General features: G+C 50.6%; 2 protein-coding genes across 4 annotated transcripts; both read right to left on the minus strand.

The window, feature by feature from the left end:
- Positions 1–147: 147 nt before the first annotated feature.
- CCNL2 (cyclin L2) lies at positions 148–8,244 on the minus strand. Of its 3 annotated transcripts, none has more exons than XM_055419341.2 (11): positions 7,917–8,235; positions 7,370–7,444; positions 6,983–7,092; positions 6,085–6,205; positions 5,087–5,151; positions 2,525–2,624; positions 2,267–2,371; positions 2,043–2,184; positions 1,450–1,561; positions 1,277–1,369; positions 148–1,150 (listed from the first exon to the last, which is right to left on the minus strand). In XM_055419341.2, exons 1-11 carry the CDS (start codon positions 8,199–8,201, stop codon positions 796–798), a joined length of 1,563 nt encoding a protein of 520 aa, XP_055275316.1. In that variant the 5' UTR covers positions 8,202–8,235; the 3' UTR covers positions 148–795. The 3 variants fall into 3 exon arrangements, 2 of the variants coding, with proteins under 2 accessions (XP_055275316.1, XP_055275317.1); XM_055419342.2 differs by having other exon boundaries at positions 7,886–8,006; XR_016039612.1 differs by lacking the exons at positions 148–1,150; positions 1,277–1,369; positions 1,450–1,561; positions 2,043–2,184 and having other exon boundaries at positions 2,323–2,371; positions 2,525–4,509; positions 7,917–8,244.
- A 2,496-nt stretch (positions 8,245–10,740) lies between these two features.
- MRPL20 (mitochondrial ribosomal protein L20) lies at positions 10,741–13,806 on the minus strand. The gene is made up of 4 exons (XM_055419343.1): positions 13,660–13,806; positions 13,464–13,574; positions 12,720–12,797; positions 10,741–11,134 (listed from the first exon to the last, which is right to left on the minus strand). The coding sequence occupies exons 1-4, from the start codon at positions 13,744–13,746 to the stop codon at positions 10,961–10,963; spliced, it is 450 nt and encodes a 149-aa protein (XP_055275318.1). The 5' UTR covers positions 13,747–13,806; the 3' UTR covers positions 10,741–10,960.
- Between the last annotated feature and the right edge of the window lie 1,651 nt (positions 13,807–15,457).

Genomic DNA, 15,457 nt, shown 5'->3' on the forward strand with positions numbered 1-15,457 from the left:
AGCAGACGCAATCAGTACAAAAACCAACACTGTAATGAGATCAGAGAGGGGAGCGCAGACACATTGCTAGACCGGTGCTGCAGGCTGTGCAGGGGAACAAACAATGAGAACGACAAACGAACGACAAGCCCTTTAACTTTGCCAATGTCCTGAGTAGAGAGAATTGTTTATTTAACAACGTAAAATGCATATATAGGAAACTTCTCTAGGAGCTGGCGGCCTGCACTCAGCATCACACAGATAAAAATATACGACTTTCAACACAGATCTAAATACCTTCACATTTTAAAAATCAGAATTCTCTACACAAGTTTTAAGCTGACAGTTCAAGTTATCAGTTTTCATATATAGCTTTAACTCGTATTAAACACATGTTTATTTACAACGTGGACAGAGTAAGGGGCTATTAAGGCCATTTTCTCATCGTGAAACACTGCAAAATACATACACAGTATAACCTAATATAGGCAAAGGATTGAAAAATCATTTTCTTGGTTTAACGTAATTAAGTATGGGTTCAGGGGTGAACAGACAGCCTGTTGTAGCACCAAACCCCGCTGCTGGGACATGTGCCCCGCCTTTGCATCTAGCCGGGCTGCTGCTGAGGCGCTGGGCAAGAGCCGGGGGCTGGGCCCAGGCCAGACGAAAGGGCACCTCGCCAGCCTCTCCATGCCATCTCCCAATTCATCACACGGTCCAGAGTCAACAACTGTATCCAAAGAGTCACGCCCCAGGGCCAGCAGCTGAGGTGTCCACACCGAGGGCCAAAGCACAGTCCTGCAGGGACCCCACCCCTCACCTACGGTGCCTGCTGTGCCCAGGGTGGTCCCGCTCATAGCGATGGCCCGTTCGCTCATAAGACCGAGAACGCTCCCGTCGCTGTTCTCTATAGTAATGACTTTTCTTCTTGTATTTTCCAGAAGTATCCGCCCGCTCCCGTGAGTGGCTCCGAGAGCGGGAGGAGCTCCGGCTCCGGGACTTGTGTGGCTTCTGGGCGGAGTACTTGCAGTCCTTGGATCTCCGGTAGCTCCGCACCTTGGAGCCTTTGTAGGGGGCGCCCCGGTGGGCCTGTCGTGGTGGGGAGTCACTCCGGCTCCGCGAGCGGCTCTGTGACTTGGACCCACCAGATGTGGAGCCACTGTCACTTTTCCTGTGAAGGAGACCACCGGGCAGGTGACCACCCATCCTGACCACCTCAGGGTCAGGGGCAACTGTCCCCAAGGAGAGGCCACACCACTTCCCCAGGAAATAGCCCGTGCACCCAAGCAGCACACACCTTCTCTTAGGGGACGCAGAATGTGACGGGGATCTTGAGTAGCTCTGCTCATGACTCCCGCTCCGACTTCGACTCCCCTGCCCCTTCGGCAAGCTGAGAATAGGGCAGAGAATAATTGAGACCTCAAGTCTCTCTAGCCAACCCCAGTGCCATCTGGGCACATGGCTACTCACCCATTTACTGGACTGTCCACCTTGGTTTTCTTCACACCCTCCACTTTCCTCTTGGTGTTTTTCACAGAGAGCGGGGAAGGCTTGTTTCCTTTGCCCTCTTTGGGGGATTCCACTAGAATCAATCACAAGAAGTTACAACCCAACAACTGCTCTGGTGAGAAACGGGAAAGCCAAGCAAGATGAGGCCAATCCCAAGGGACTGCTGCTGCCAACTCTTGACTTCTGGCTCCCAGTCCAGTTCAGGACCTCCAGATGCAGGAAGACCACCTATCTCACTTGCCAGGCCTCCAGGACTGGGGACAGGCATCATGCTTAACTCTAGTATCTGACAACAGGATCTACTCCTCCAGATTTATGAGGCTTTCAAGGCAAACTACTTGGGTGGGCTGGGTAATGAGAGCCATTTCAGGAGCCTGTCCATACCCCTTACTAGTGAATACACAAGAACAGACTTCATAGGAGCCCCCGCCTCACTTCAAAGATTGCCTCCTGTTTGCTGGGGACTCTGGAGCCCTCAGGAGTGCTCAGTCTAGCTGCAGATGTGATCCGAGAGAACTCAGCGTGAGAGGGCCGCCCTGGGAGGACACGCTTACCAGGCTTGGGGGCAGGCGAGAACCGCGATGCACTGTCCAGCGACTGGGTGCTGCCGGGCAGCAGGCCCTTGGCTTGTGCCTTTGCCTCGTCAAGGGCATGCCTGCGCTTCTCCACTTCACTCTCCAGGTGAGTCAGATCAACCTAGAAAAGCCAAAGTGCATGATTCAGACCAGATGCTTCCAGTCAAACATAGGTGCACACGTTACATGAAAAGACACAGAACCTTTTTCCGAGTATACAGCTGCAGGATTTTTAAGCAGATTTCTTGAATTTCTTCTTCAGTTGCTCCAAACAAAAGAAACCAATGGGGACGATTGGGCAAAGGGATCTGTAAACACAGAGGCCATCATCATTAACCATTCTTCATAGCCAACAAGATTCTCAGGGCAATAAAAACAAGCCTGACTGTCACCAACAAGTAGGCTTTTTAATGACGCCAATGAACGTAACTTGGTGACTCTCCAGGTGGCCCCACACTGACCTCCAGCGTCCTGGCAGCAAGATAGATGCAGGCACAGGCTATGCTCTCAGGCTGGAACCTCACAAAAACATCTGTGCGAAGGCTGTCGTTCATGTAGTTCCTGAAAACCAAACACAGGAAGAACTGAAACCCCTGGGGTATGCACATGACACCCGTCTGCACTGTCGAGGTAAAGTCACTACTCCACTAACTAGTCTACAGCCAGGACTTAGGAGCTAAACAGTCCTGTGATTCTCACAAGTTCATTGAGAAACGTCCCAGCTGCTTTTTCTGAATACAGGATAGGAAGATAGAGAAACTACTGAAAAAAATCTTTAAAGCTGGCTGAATGTCAGAGAGTACATGTTGCTATGAAAGAGAACCAACTTTAACTTTACTTTTCCCTCTCAACCTTTGGCCTGCTCTCATGCAAAACACAGTGCCTCAGAAAGATGTCTACTGTGGCAGTTCAACATATTTGATTAAGAAAATTTAAATGCTCAAAATCCATAGTGCAGAGAAACATGCAAACTCAAATGAACGGGCTGAGCACAAAGCCTGCGAGGGCCTTTCTGAGACAAGTCGTCCTCTTGCGCTCCTTTTCCGGGAAGAGGTGCTCGCAGCGTGGCTTCTTCCACACGGGAGTCCACTTGACAAGGGGGAAAAATTCCCTTGGGTGCAAGGGAATGTCATGCAGAGGGCTCAGTGCCCAAAGGGAAATCCTCTTCTCAGGCTTATCAAAGAACCGTTTCCAAATTGTCCCATTTCAATAAGGAGTCTTAAAATGAACATTCATAAAATCAGATAAAAGCAACAAAATACTACAAGTTTCATCACAATCAGTACATTTTTAACAACTATCATATTAGAAGATATAAAAATACAAAACATTTGTATTTCTTAAAAGGTTAGAATTCTACTGCTGGCTACATTTTCAGCAATTTCATTTAGATATGTTTCTCTAAGATTTAAAAAGACCAAAAATCAAACCTCACATTAATTTTATCAATATTGCAAAAACACAGGAAAACAGAAAATACTGCAGAGATTCATTGCACAAGAGAACAGCTGAACAGGTCATACATTCGTTGCTTTTAACATACCCCAATGATAGCAGGCTACACCCACGGGGGCAGCCAAGTCATGCTGGGGCCTAACTGATGAACCCCCCACCCTGCTTATCTCTGCCCCAAATCCTGGAGAATGTGACCTACGAACCCATGGAGAGCTTTCTCAGTGATAAATTCTACATCTGCCCACTAGGAGCACCTGGCTGTTAAGATCTCGCTCCAGGTACCCAGAAGGGACCAAAAAAAAACCTTGTGTGATGGACCCAAGGCCATATGTCCCGAGAGTTGCAAGTAAACAGTTCAAACATTTAATAAATACAACCATCAGTAACTATTTTGGTTCTAATAAGAAAACATTTAGTACTCAGTTATAACATTATTAAACCATTAACTTTTATGTCCTTAAAAAAACAAAAGTCCTCAAAACATATATTTAAAGTTACTATTTTTAAAACAAGTTACAATATAAACAGTGTCCATGGAATGATTTAAAGATGCACACCTTTTACAAAAATGTGTCAACCCTTAGCTGCTGAAAAGAGCAACTTCAGGACTTCCAGAAATAAACACCACCCACACTAGTCTCAACTCCCACCAGCCAGTTTTCACAACATCCCCTAGTTTGCTTTAAGAGAAAGGTACTGCATCTTTATTGCACAGGTAGAGCAGTTTCAAATGGACAAAATTCAAGTCAAGACAGTTATCAAGTCTAATCAATACAATTACCAAGCACGACAGAGGATTAACAAGAAGCACACCCGTCAGAGAACCACAGCAGCAGGGGGCCAGCACTAGACTATCGTGCGCATACCACCATCTAGAGCCAGCCTTCGGTGGAGAGCCTGCACAGGGTTGGCTGAGGACGGCCGCTGTCCCCGCACCGAAGCGCTTGGACAGGAGAGGAGAAGTCTTAGTCACTTACCCTCAGAGGCTACCCTTTGATTGAAAGAGTACAGAAAAGAAAAGTCAAAATAGGTTCTCCATTAGCACAGCACAGCACCAGACAATTCAGGCAGCAAAAACATGACCCTTACAGACCTAATTCTGTGGGAAAGCACCCAGCACTGAACCGTTACTTCAGGCTTCACTTCTAGTATATTAGCATATTATTAAAATCAGTCCCCCAATTGTAGGAAGGCCCTACACCCCCTCTTCCTCCCATATCATTCGCTTAATTAAGGCAGTGAGAAGCAAGTTCACATTAGATGTAAAACCACTAAGTCCACACTGCCAGCTGTGGGAAGATCCTGATGTGCCTAGTCAACAGCCCCCAAAGGGAAGCCCACTGACTGGTCTCCTGGGGGGTGGGGGGGGATGGGTCACCTTACCGTTCCACCAGTGCCTGATATTTTGGGAATGTGGTTGGAATTTACATGGCAGGAACACTGGGCACTTGAACAACTCCAGCCCACAACCAAGTCATGGGACCGACTACCCACTGCCCAGGTGCCTCAAATCAACATACTCCTGCACTGCCCTGGCTGGTCTCATATAACAAGGAAGGTCAACTCACCATGAAGTCTGGACCAGGTGTTGGTTACGCTCACACTCTAACACCTGAAGGTACATAACGATTATCTGGAAGATATGGGTCAGGCAGTTATTACCAAGAACCTTGAGAACCCAGAATTCAGATCTTGAGGGCGTCCATGCAGCAAACAAGAGCCTCGTGCTAGATCCCAGGGCTGGCTCCTGTCACACGCCTGGTGCACAGTTCAGCTGGAGGGAGTTTTTGCTGACGTGCCTGCTCCCTGCTTTTGGGCCAGGCACCAGGGAAGCACGGGAGGACCTAGCTGCACTGAGCTTCTCATGGCCAGGGCTCAGGCTCATTCTCATCTTCGACACATTCTCCACCAGTGAGAGTAGCCTGCCCAAAATGTTTCTGTACCCCAGCCGCTAACTTATACAAAGCACGGTGTGAAAATACTTTCAGCAAATGAAGAAAAAGCTCGTAAATCTATGGTGAGTAATTTACCAAGATTCTGAATTAATGCCAGAAAGTCATACAAGTGAGAAAGAAGCTATGAGGAAACCCCCAATAAAACGGGGACAGAGACAGATGAAAACAGCACTCTGTGTTTGAGGGGAACACAGAAGATATGTGTGCTATCATATGCTCAACTGATACACGCTGTAAAACTGTCCTCCTTCACTTCCAAATAAACACTTCAGAATTCTTCCAATTCGCCCATAAAATAAAATAATTACTTAAGCAGCTTTAGAAAATCAGCTGTTGAGAAACAAACAGAAAACTGACAGATTTCATTCTTACAAGTTATCACTGTTTCTGAAAGCTCAAACTTGAAAGAGATAACTTACACCTCTTAAAAATATACTATTAAAATTAACATAATATGAGAAGGCTGATGACAAAACAGTTATCTTTCAGAGTACAGGTATAAACTGGAAAACCAAATCAGGGACACATTTAATCCTTTGGAGTTCCCAATCTGAGTGGGAATGCAGCAGTCACTTTGGTGGGCTCACGTGGCAGCTGGGCCTCATACCCACCTTGTGAGGGTGCTTCACGTGGACGCAGAAACCCAGCTCCTTGAGAACTCGCCTTTCCGCCTTTATAATTTGATTCTTTAAGTTAACGTAATCTTGATCCAAGAGGAGAGGCACAGGTTTTCTACAAAGACAAAACACACAATCTGCATAAGAGTCAAGTCAAACAAAACAGTCTATCAAATCCCACAGTTACCTCCAGTGACAATCTACCATACACACAACACAGATGGAGTCAGGAAGTTCACTTCCTTTAACTAACAAAACCACAAAGTCTTTCTCAAACCCCATGCTAACCTACTTATGCCTCCTCAATAACCCTCTCCCTGTTTTCCTTACAGAGGATAAACACGGACTGAAGATTGGAGGGTCTCACCATCTCATCACACAAGGACTGCACGTCCTTTGTGGGGCTCAAGACATAAGCAGATGCACTGTGGATGAATGGAAATCCAAACAACCCACAGAAGCATGATGCTTAAACAGCCAAAACTGTGTTTCACAAAGGACCTCCATTACCTGAAGCATTGGAAAGCCTGGGCCAAGGATGCTTCTAAATACCCTACAATACACAGTAAAGTCCCCACAACAAAGACTCATCCAGCCCAAAATGAAAACAGTGCTAAGGTTTTGAACCAGCTCCAGAGCATCCAGGCTGACCAAACAACCTGGTGGGCAACCAGGAAATCGATGTCAGCCAGCCAATAGCCACAGTCCCCTTCCTGCTGACAGTATTTCCTTCACTGATTAACAGTATCTGAAGGGTACCTCCCAGCTGCCAGGCCCCCTTCTGGACACAAGTGTAAAATCTCACACCCTAAATTTTGTCCCAGAAACTAGTGTAACTGAGTAACTGCGAAAACATGCAGGCAGGTATCTATGACAGCGCTGATGGACTCACTTTTTCTCTCGCAGTTGTCGAAGGCGATGAAACACGTTGATGACGTCCCGTATTCGCCTTGGAGCCTCTTCTATCTTGGAGGCCAGGTGAACACAAGCCATTGACACGTGCTGAAATGTAAGCGATGGGACAGAGGTTCGTTCCAAGGACCAATCTCCAACAGCTGAAGAACAGCGGTTAAGAGCAGAGGAGATACACCCGGAGAAAAAGGCCACTTGGGAGAGACCCCTCTACAGCACAGGGGGCTTCCCAACACACCCCACCCCAAATACAGCGAGCACTACAATTGCCAAGACCAGTACTCCTTCCTCTGAGCGACCGGCAACACCACAAACCCAGGTTTCCTGTCAACACGTTTCTGTGGGGAAGAAAGACGGTAAGTCTCACCTCCATGGAATGCTTCACAAAGGACTTGGTGTAGAAGAACCGCTGGAACAACACCTGCCCAGTAGCCATGGCCACCTGCACAAGAGAAGGATTCCATTCTTTTCAATTGCCCACTTCAAGGTTCTCAAATTAAACCTACTGGGTTTCGTGAAACTCCTGATAATGAATCAGAACCTAAAACGTTTACTGCATCCACAAAGGTTCTTCGCATCCCGCTGCCTCGCCTCCTTTATCATCTCTAGTGGGCTGCAGCAGGGTGCGCTTCGGCCTTGGGTAGGCGCTGGGCCCGGGTCCCGGGCAGGGACACGGAACGGGGTGGGGGCTGAGTTCTCGGTGGGAATAGGAGTGATCCGAGCCGGGTACCGACATCAGTAAGGAGTGGGGTTGTGATCCGGGTACGGGGTCATTGCTGGGCCTGGATTCCGAGCAGGGACACGAAGCGAGCGCCGGGTCCGATTCCGGCCCCGCCGCCAACAAAGGGCCTGGCAACCTTCCCGGAGCGGGCGCGGCGGTTACCTCGGCCCGAGGCTCGCGGCAGCTCCCTCACCTGCGGCAGGCGGAGCAGGATGCCGGCCGCCTGGATGAGCTCGCAGCCCACCACACGGAGGTCGGTTTCCGTGTCGGTGTCGAGACCACTCGACATGGACGGCGTGAAGCGGAGCTTGTCGTCGGGCAGAAGGCAGTTCTCCAGGGTGATGAGCACCCCGGAGTATAGCCGGTCCCCGATCAGCACCCCCTGTGACGCGGGGACTGCGCCTCCGGAGCCCGGCGTGCCAGCCGCTACCGCGGGGGCCGTCGACCCTGGAGCCCCGGCCCCGACCGCCGCCGCCATTTTGTGCCGCCGACTCTCTCTCTGGCTCCTTCCCGGCAGGGCGGCTCCTCGCAACGCTCTACGACCGCGACCGCCCAGCCCCGCCGCGTGCCATTGGCTCAACTGGCGGGCAGCTCGGGGTTCCCTTGCCTCGATTGGCTCTGCTGACTGTCCGTCAACGGCACGACCGACGCCGGAACTCGGCGCGGGTGGGGGAACAGGCTCGTTACCCAGTAGGCCCTGCGGCGCCCTGGCGAGACCGTCGTCTTGATCCCGACCCGGAAGTAATAGTCGCAGGGGTCAGCTCCCGGCGACTTTCCCGGTTTAACCGTTCGGGCGTGCCTATAGGGTCCGCGCAGAGACTCGGTAGCTCCCGAAGTTCCCACCGCAGCCCCAGGCTTCTTAGGGGTCAAACGGGTGCCGAGGGAGGCTGAAGGGGCCCGCGGGCAGCCCCTGGTAAGCGGAGACAGGCGAGATGCCCCTTGCCGCGAAGGCCCGTTGGGCGGGGGCGGGAGTCCTTGCGTCTTTCGGGCGGGTGGTCCAGGGCTTGAGTGGAGCTGTCAGACGTCTCCGAGGCCTCCGACCTTAAAGGATGGGCGCACGCGTGGTAAGTTTTCCCAGCCCGCGCCCAGCAGCAACGAGATGCTGTTTCCCTAGTTAATTTGTGGCCGCTGGCACGGTGTTTACTAAGTAGAGGTTTTGGAGTACAGGTATTAACGCCAGACTCCCGAAGATCTCGCCTTCAGAATTGAGTCGAGAGAAGAGAGATGGTAGCTGCTGCTGCTGCTAAGTCACTTCAGTCGTGTCCGACCCTGTGTGACTCCATAGACGGAAGCCCACCAGGCTCCCCCGTCCCTGGGATTCTCCAGGCAAGAACACTGGAGTGGGTTGCCATTTCCTTCTCCAATGTGTGAAAGTGAAGTCGCTCAGTCGTGTCCGACCCTTAGCGACCCCACGGACTGCAGCCTACCAGGCTCCTCCATCCATGAGATTTTCCAGGCAAGAGTACTGGAGTGGCGTGCCATTGTAGCTGGAAACGTTTAATTCGATGTTTCTACAAAGCACAGCAACTGCAAAGAGGCATGAAGCATGAGTTCCCCCGAGGTTGGCAGAAGAGCTAGACTGCGATGCGGGGATGGGAGGGCGTGGGGCAGCACGGGAAGCGGCGAGCCGTCCAGGGGTTTGACCCTCCATTTTCTCATTGGTTGCACCAGGCGCTCTCAGGATTAGTGACTGCCAGCTACTGGTGGGCGGTGGGGGTTGGGGTGCGGGTATGTGTGCCAGGAACAGCTCACAGTTGTCTGCCACTTCCCCGCCTTCCTTTATCAAGATGAACAAAGAGACGGCAGCTCCTCCATGACAGTGCCTGTTGCACACAATTTCATCCCCACGCCAGAGAGCTCCTTGTATCCTCCACCCTGTCGTCTTTCAATAAGAGCCGTTTACTGACGAGTTATGGAGTTAGGCACTGCATATGGTGTGGGAGAACAGGACTCAGCTCTCTGCCTTCCAGTGCTTAGTCTAGTGGCCATCACTGGATATAACGAGGGCTAGAGGAGGCTTCCTTTTAGAAAGCCAGTGCAGTAATTGCACTGGGAAGAGATACTTGCCCACATGAGGATGAAGGGAAGTGGGCAGACTGTAAAGGTTGCCAGGCAGTGGGTGGCCAGGATTTGATTGCCTCCTTATTGAGTTGGAGGTGGGTGTGTATGAGGAAGGAGCGACTTACAGGGGTTGGCTGGCAAAGGATGGTGTTGCACAGGACCCAGTGTGGAAGTTTTGGGGTGAGGGCAGGTAAGCGTAGGAGTCCGCAGACAGCAGCTACTATAGTGGGCCTGAAGAGCTCTCCTAGAGCAGAGGGTGTGAGGGTGAGGTCAGAGTCCTGGAGGGTAGTGAGCCCGAGGTGGGGAGAGAGTGTATGTCACCCAGGGCTGACAGTGTCCCTAGATTGGGGGACTAGGAGATGGTTTTGGTGAGAGCTGTCAGGGAGTGGTGGGGCTGATCAGAGACCCAGTAACAGGAGGCCAGAGCTAGAGGGCTCAGCAGATGAGGCTCCCACAAAGGACCAGAGGAAGGTCCTGTCACTGAGCAGTAGGGGAGACACCTCTGCGTGGCTGTGGTCAGAAGAGGTGGACAGGGCTGACTTGTGAAGCAGCCCCCATCAGCAGAGATTTCTGGCTTGATTCTGGAACGAATGAAGTCAAGTATTTGGGTGAGGGACCAGAACCCTTACATTAAGGCTCCCCAGGTGATCTGATGGTCACTCCACCTGTGGAGGCTAAGGTGAGCCTGGCATCAGAACCACCCTGCCTGCTGCCACTGCTGGTCTACAGTGAGGGAAACTACCTGCTGCTCAGTGGCTGAAGAGTTGAGCCAGGAGTTCCTACTGGAAACCAAAGTGGGGGGGGTGAGGCGCACAATAGCAAGGCCAGTGTCAGGCCTGGTGCACACCCCCCAGCCTTCAGGAGTATCTAAGGTTCCCAGGGGAAGCCTCACCCTGGTAGCATCAACACCCAGTCAGGGCCCACCCAAGGTGTTTGTTGATACCAAAGAAGTTAACTCAAACACCACATAAACTTTATTTACACAATCCATGTGAGATTTCTGAACCTGTGCCAATGAGGCAAGACAAGTCCTCTTCTCTCAGGTTTGGAACTGACATGTAAACTAATACAAATGCAAGTCAAACCTACACACTGTTGACAAATAATCTGTAGTCCCTATTTTAGTATTATCATCACAGGGGGATGCTCAAAGGGCCATTGGTATCAGCATCCCCCTCAGTGGTGCTGTGCCACCCTGGAAAAAATTCCTTCAGGCTCCTTCCCATCCCCCAAGGCAGCAACAAATCCTTCTTCTCGCCTTCTTTTAGACAAAGCAGCCAAAGATTTAAAAGTCTTTGGTTCATAGATGGCTAAATCTGCAAGTACTTTCCTGTTGAGCTCCACCTGGCACTGGGAAGAAAATCATAGTTAAATATTTTAGCATTTCAGTGAAACATAAAACAACTCTGAATGCAGCTGATCACCCTGTGATTTCAGTCACCAATACATACTGCTTGAGCACCAGTGGGGGAGAGCATTGTGAGTCTTGTCCAAGTAGGACAAGTGAGTATAAGGGAAGGGCACAGCTCCCAATGCCAGATTCCTGGCCTAAGTTATCCCTTTAAGTCAGGTGGGAAGATGAAATCACAATTCCTATTGTATAAATGGTGAAAAACGAGACATGGAAAAGGTATATGAGGCACAGAAGAACAAGGACCAAAACTGGGCATTCTGGGCTTCCCAGGTGGCTCAGTGGTATAAAGAATCTGCCTGCCAATGCAGAAGACATGGGTTTGATCCCTAATTCGGGGAGATCCCACATGCAGTGGAGCAACTAAGCCTGTGTTGGCCTAGTGCCCCTGCCCTACAAAAGAAGCCACTGGAATGAGAAGCCCACGTGCCACAACTAGAGACTAGACCCTGTTCACCACTACTAGAGAAAGCCCATTCCAAGCACAGCCAGAAATAAACAAACAAAACTGGGCATTCCTAATTTCCATAAGAGAGCCAAAGTCAGTCATCTGTCGAGTAAGACAATAGAAAACCAATGGACACTGCCTATGAGTCTGAGGTGCAGGAAAAAAAAGGGGGGTGGTCTTACATTAAATGCAGCTGTGCAGGAGTGACTCCTATTCTACTACCTGGGACCCCTGTGCAAAGTCCCTCTCCTTTCTGAGCCAGTTCCCCATGAGTAAAATGAAGTGTCACACCTACACTCGCCCTGAGGATCTCTGTAAAGTGCTCCCTCCTGGCACAGGAAGAAGCACAGCACCAACTCACCTACTCCCCAAGCTTTTTAAGAAAAAATTTAACTGCATAAGAAAGCAGAGGGAGTAGGGACAGACTTCCTGGTGGTCCATTGGTTAATTCTCTGCACTGCCACTGCAGGGGGTTCAGGTTTCATCCCTGGTTAGAGTTAGGAATTGAACCCTGGTTGGGGGGAAGTTTCATATGTCATAGGGTGCAGCCAAAAAAGCAGAGGAAATGGCATACTGTCTAGATGCCAGTGAGCGAGATGCTCTGACACTTGCTTACTCCAACATTCCAAATGTTTCGCTCCATTTAATTATGTTTCAACTTGATCTGCCACCTTGTCATAATTTATTCATCATGAAAAATTTGTAATTAAACTCTAAAGTTAAAGCCAAGTTTTTCTGCTTTTCATTCTTGATGGGGAAACAGCATGATTATGTCTTGGTACCACACACCCTATTACTAATTCTACTACCAGTTAGGGCAATGAAAGAGCAAGTGAGGTGAACCCCAGAACCCACCAGAACCCCACCCCAAGAGTGAAAACAGTGGGCCCAATGCCAGCTCTTAGATCCTCTGTAATCTTGGATTTCTCTAATATTAATAAAGACCCCCCCCCAAAAAAAATAGAATGAAAACAGTGTTAGGCTGCTAACACTCCACGGTGGAGCCTGCTAGAGCATGAAAACGCCGGGTTATAAAGACGTTTAATGTCTCAGCAGGACCACATCCTCGACCATACCTTAATCAAATTGAGGATGAATGCTGGGTATTTCAGACCATGTTCCTGGGAGGCAGCTGTAATTCGATTAATCCAGAGCTGAAATGAGAAAACGTCGAAATGTTTGAGAACCAGCTGTATGTCACGTCCACACCTCCCAGCAAAGGTTCTGACTGAACTAAAAAATTTTTTTGTAAAAGCGGATACAAAAGTCAGTGTCCTATTCAGGCTGCACTGCAAACAACAGTGAGCAAAGCCTAATGCCCTTTGTCCAAATGCCAGCTGTAAAGCTCATATCTCGCACATTTGAGCCAGAACACAAAAATCAGCGAGAGATGCTGGGGCAGACACCGCTCCGGGTGTAGAAAGGATCCATGTGTGGGAATTATGACAGCCACTGAGACGGGTGCTACCAGGCAGGGACGGAGCGCTCCCGGGTGGAAGCTTCAGGGAGGTGAGCAGCCTGGAGGGGAGGAAGCGGGGGCCCCGCGAAGGGCCGGGGTTACATGGACAGTGGCGTCCGCTCCAGGGGCACCGAGGAGTAGGTAGTGCAGGGAAGCTGAGTCGGGAAAGCTGCGAGGGCGAGTGGGTGATGCGGGAGCTCTGAGTGCTCAACAGGCTCCGCGCGCACCGCTGACACCCGCACATAGCGGCCTGCACAGCCGGTCCCCACGGGCTGCGAGCGGACGGGTGCACGGGAGGGTTCGCCAGGTTGGGGCCACCCACGGCAGCAGGGCGCCGTGGGCTCGGGAGGGCCGCGCTTACCGTCCGCAGGTTCCTTTTCTTCAGACTGCGGGCTCGCGTGCATCGCACGAACGCTCGCGTCACAGCCCTGACGGCCAGCCGGTAGCACCGATTCTTCCTTCCCTTGAAGTGCTAGTTAAGAAACGAGAGAGGAGGCGGTCGGTGGGGCTCGCGCACGCCGGGCCGGCCAGGGGAGCGGGACGTGCGGCACACTCACCCGCGCGTGCTTCAGCACCTCTTGAACCCTCCAGTAGCGGTCGGTGATGCGGTTCCGCAGCCAGAGCTGCGCACTGAGGAAGACCATGACGCCTGTGCCGCCGTTCACCAAGGTGTGTGTTGCTCTGCCGCCACACCCCACGAGAGCTTCCGGGTCAACCCCGCCCTCCTCAAGGGAACTTCCGGGTCGTCGCCCGTGCGCTTCGGCCCGCCGCGACAACCCGCCTTGGTACGCATGCTCAGGCTGGGGAGCAGGGCGGTGGAGGAAAGGGTTGGTGGAGGAAAGGGTTGGTGGAGGAAAGGGTTGGTGGAGGAAAAGGTTGCTACCCCGCAGCAGGGTAGCAGAGAGTGGTTCATTTTGCGAAGCCGACCACTGCTGCTTTGCACAGGGGGCCAGGGTCTCCATTGGGCCACTGAGCTGTGTACTTGCAAATGATTGGAATGACAGGTTTTATCCCGTGTGTATTTTGTCACTGTTTTACCACAGGCCAATGCAAGTGTTGTAGCCACGCGTTCCGGGAAACAAACTCCCTCAGAAGGACAATGCAGATAGTGAAGTGCAGTTTATTACACCGGCGGGCCCAATGCAGAGTCTCCTCTTAGCCAAGGACCCTGACCAGCATTTGTGAAAATCATTTATACCCCATGTTTACATGTCTGAATCCACCACTCCAAATTCCTTGAGACTTACATAAACCAAGGAAAATACAACCCCAGTAACCCCATCATTCACGTGCTATGTGCTCACGTGCTCAAACAGTCAAACAGTTAGCCAATAATCAATAAGCCCGAGGTTATACTCCAATAGATACAGAAAAATTTACGGCCTGTCTGGAGGAAGGGGTGATTAGTATTTGTTTCCTCTTGGGCGATGAGTAACCTAGCTACGATCTTCAAGGTTCCCCTGTCTGGACAGGGTCTTATCCTTCTGTTGTTGTTTTCATAGGCACTAAACACAGAGTTCAGAGTCCATTGGAAAGGTGGCTGAGCATGATCAGCATGAACAGGCCTAAGATGGAGTCCAGGCCCTGTGAATTCCTTCTTCACAGGAGCTGTCGGTTTGTTCCCTGGGTAGGAAAGATCCCCTGGAGAAGGAACTGCAGCCCACACCAGTATTCTTGCCTGGGAAATCCCATGGACAGAGGGGCCTGGCAGGCTACAGTCCATGAGGGTCACAGAATTGGACCCGACTTTGCGACTGAACAACAACCACTATATTACCATTATTACAGAAAATAGTGAGGAGGGGCAAAGTGGGAGTGTGCAATTTATTAGTGACTTTTCATTTAAATGTAGTTTTCAGTTCAGTTTAGTCACTCAGTTGTGTCCAACTCTTTGAGACACCATGGACTGCAGCACACCAGGCTTCCCTGTCCATCAGCAACTCCCAGAGCTTGCTCAAACTCATGTCCATCCCGGAGTTGATGCCTTCCAACCATCTCATCCTCTCTCGTCCCCTTCTCCTCCTGCCTTCAATCTTTCCCAGCATCAGGGTCTTTTCCAATGAGTTAGTTCTTCGCATTGGGTGGCCAAAGTATTGGAGTTTCAGCTTCAGCATCATCAGCCCTTCTAATGAATATTCAGGACTGATTTCCTTTAGGATGGACTGGTTGGATCTCCTTACAGTCCAAGGAAGTCTCAGGAGCCTTCTCCAACTCCACAGTTCAAAAGCATCAATTTTTCAGTGCTCAGCTTTCTTTATAGCCCAAGTCTCACATCCATACATGACTCCTGGAAAAACCATAGCTTTGACTAGATGGACCTTTGTCAGCAAAGTAATGTCTCAGCTTTTTAATGTG

This window comes from Moschus berezovskii, chromosome 17 (genome assembly GCF_049115385.1).
Source record: "Moschus berezovskii isolate FMDL1 chromosome 17, NW_MosBer_1.0, whole genome shotgun sequence".
Lineage (NCBI taxonomy): Eukaryota > Metazoa > Chordata > Mammalia > Artiodactyla > Moschidae > Moschus > Moschus berezovskii.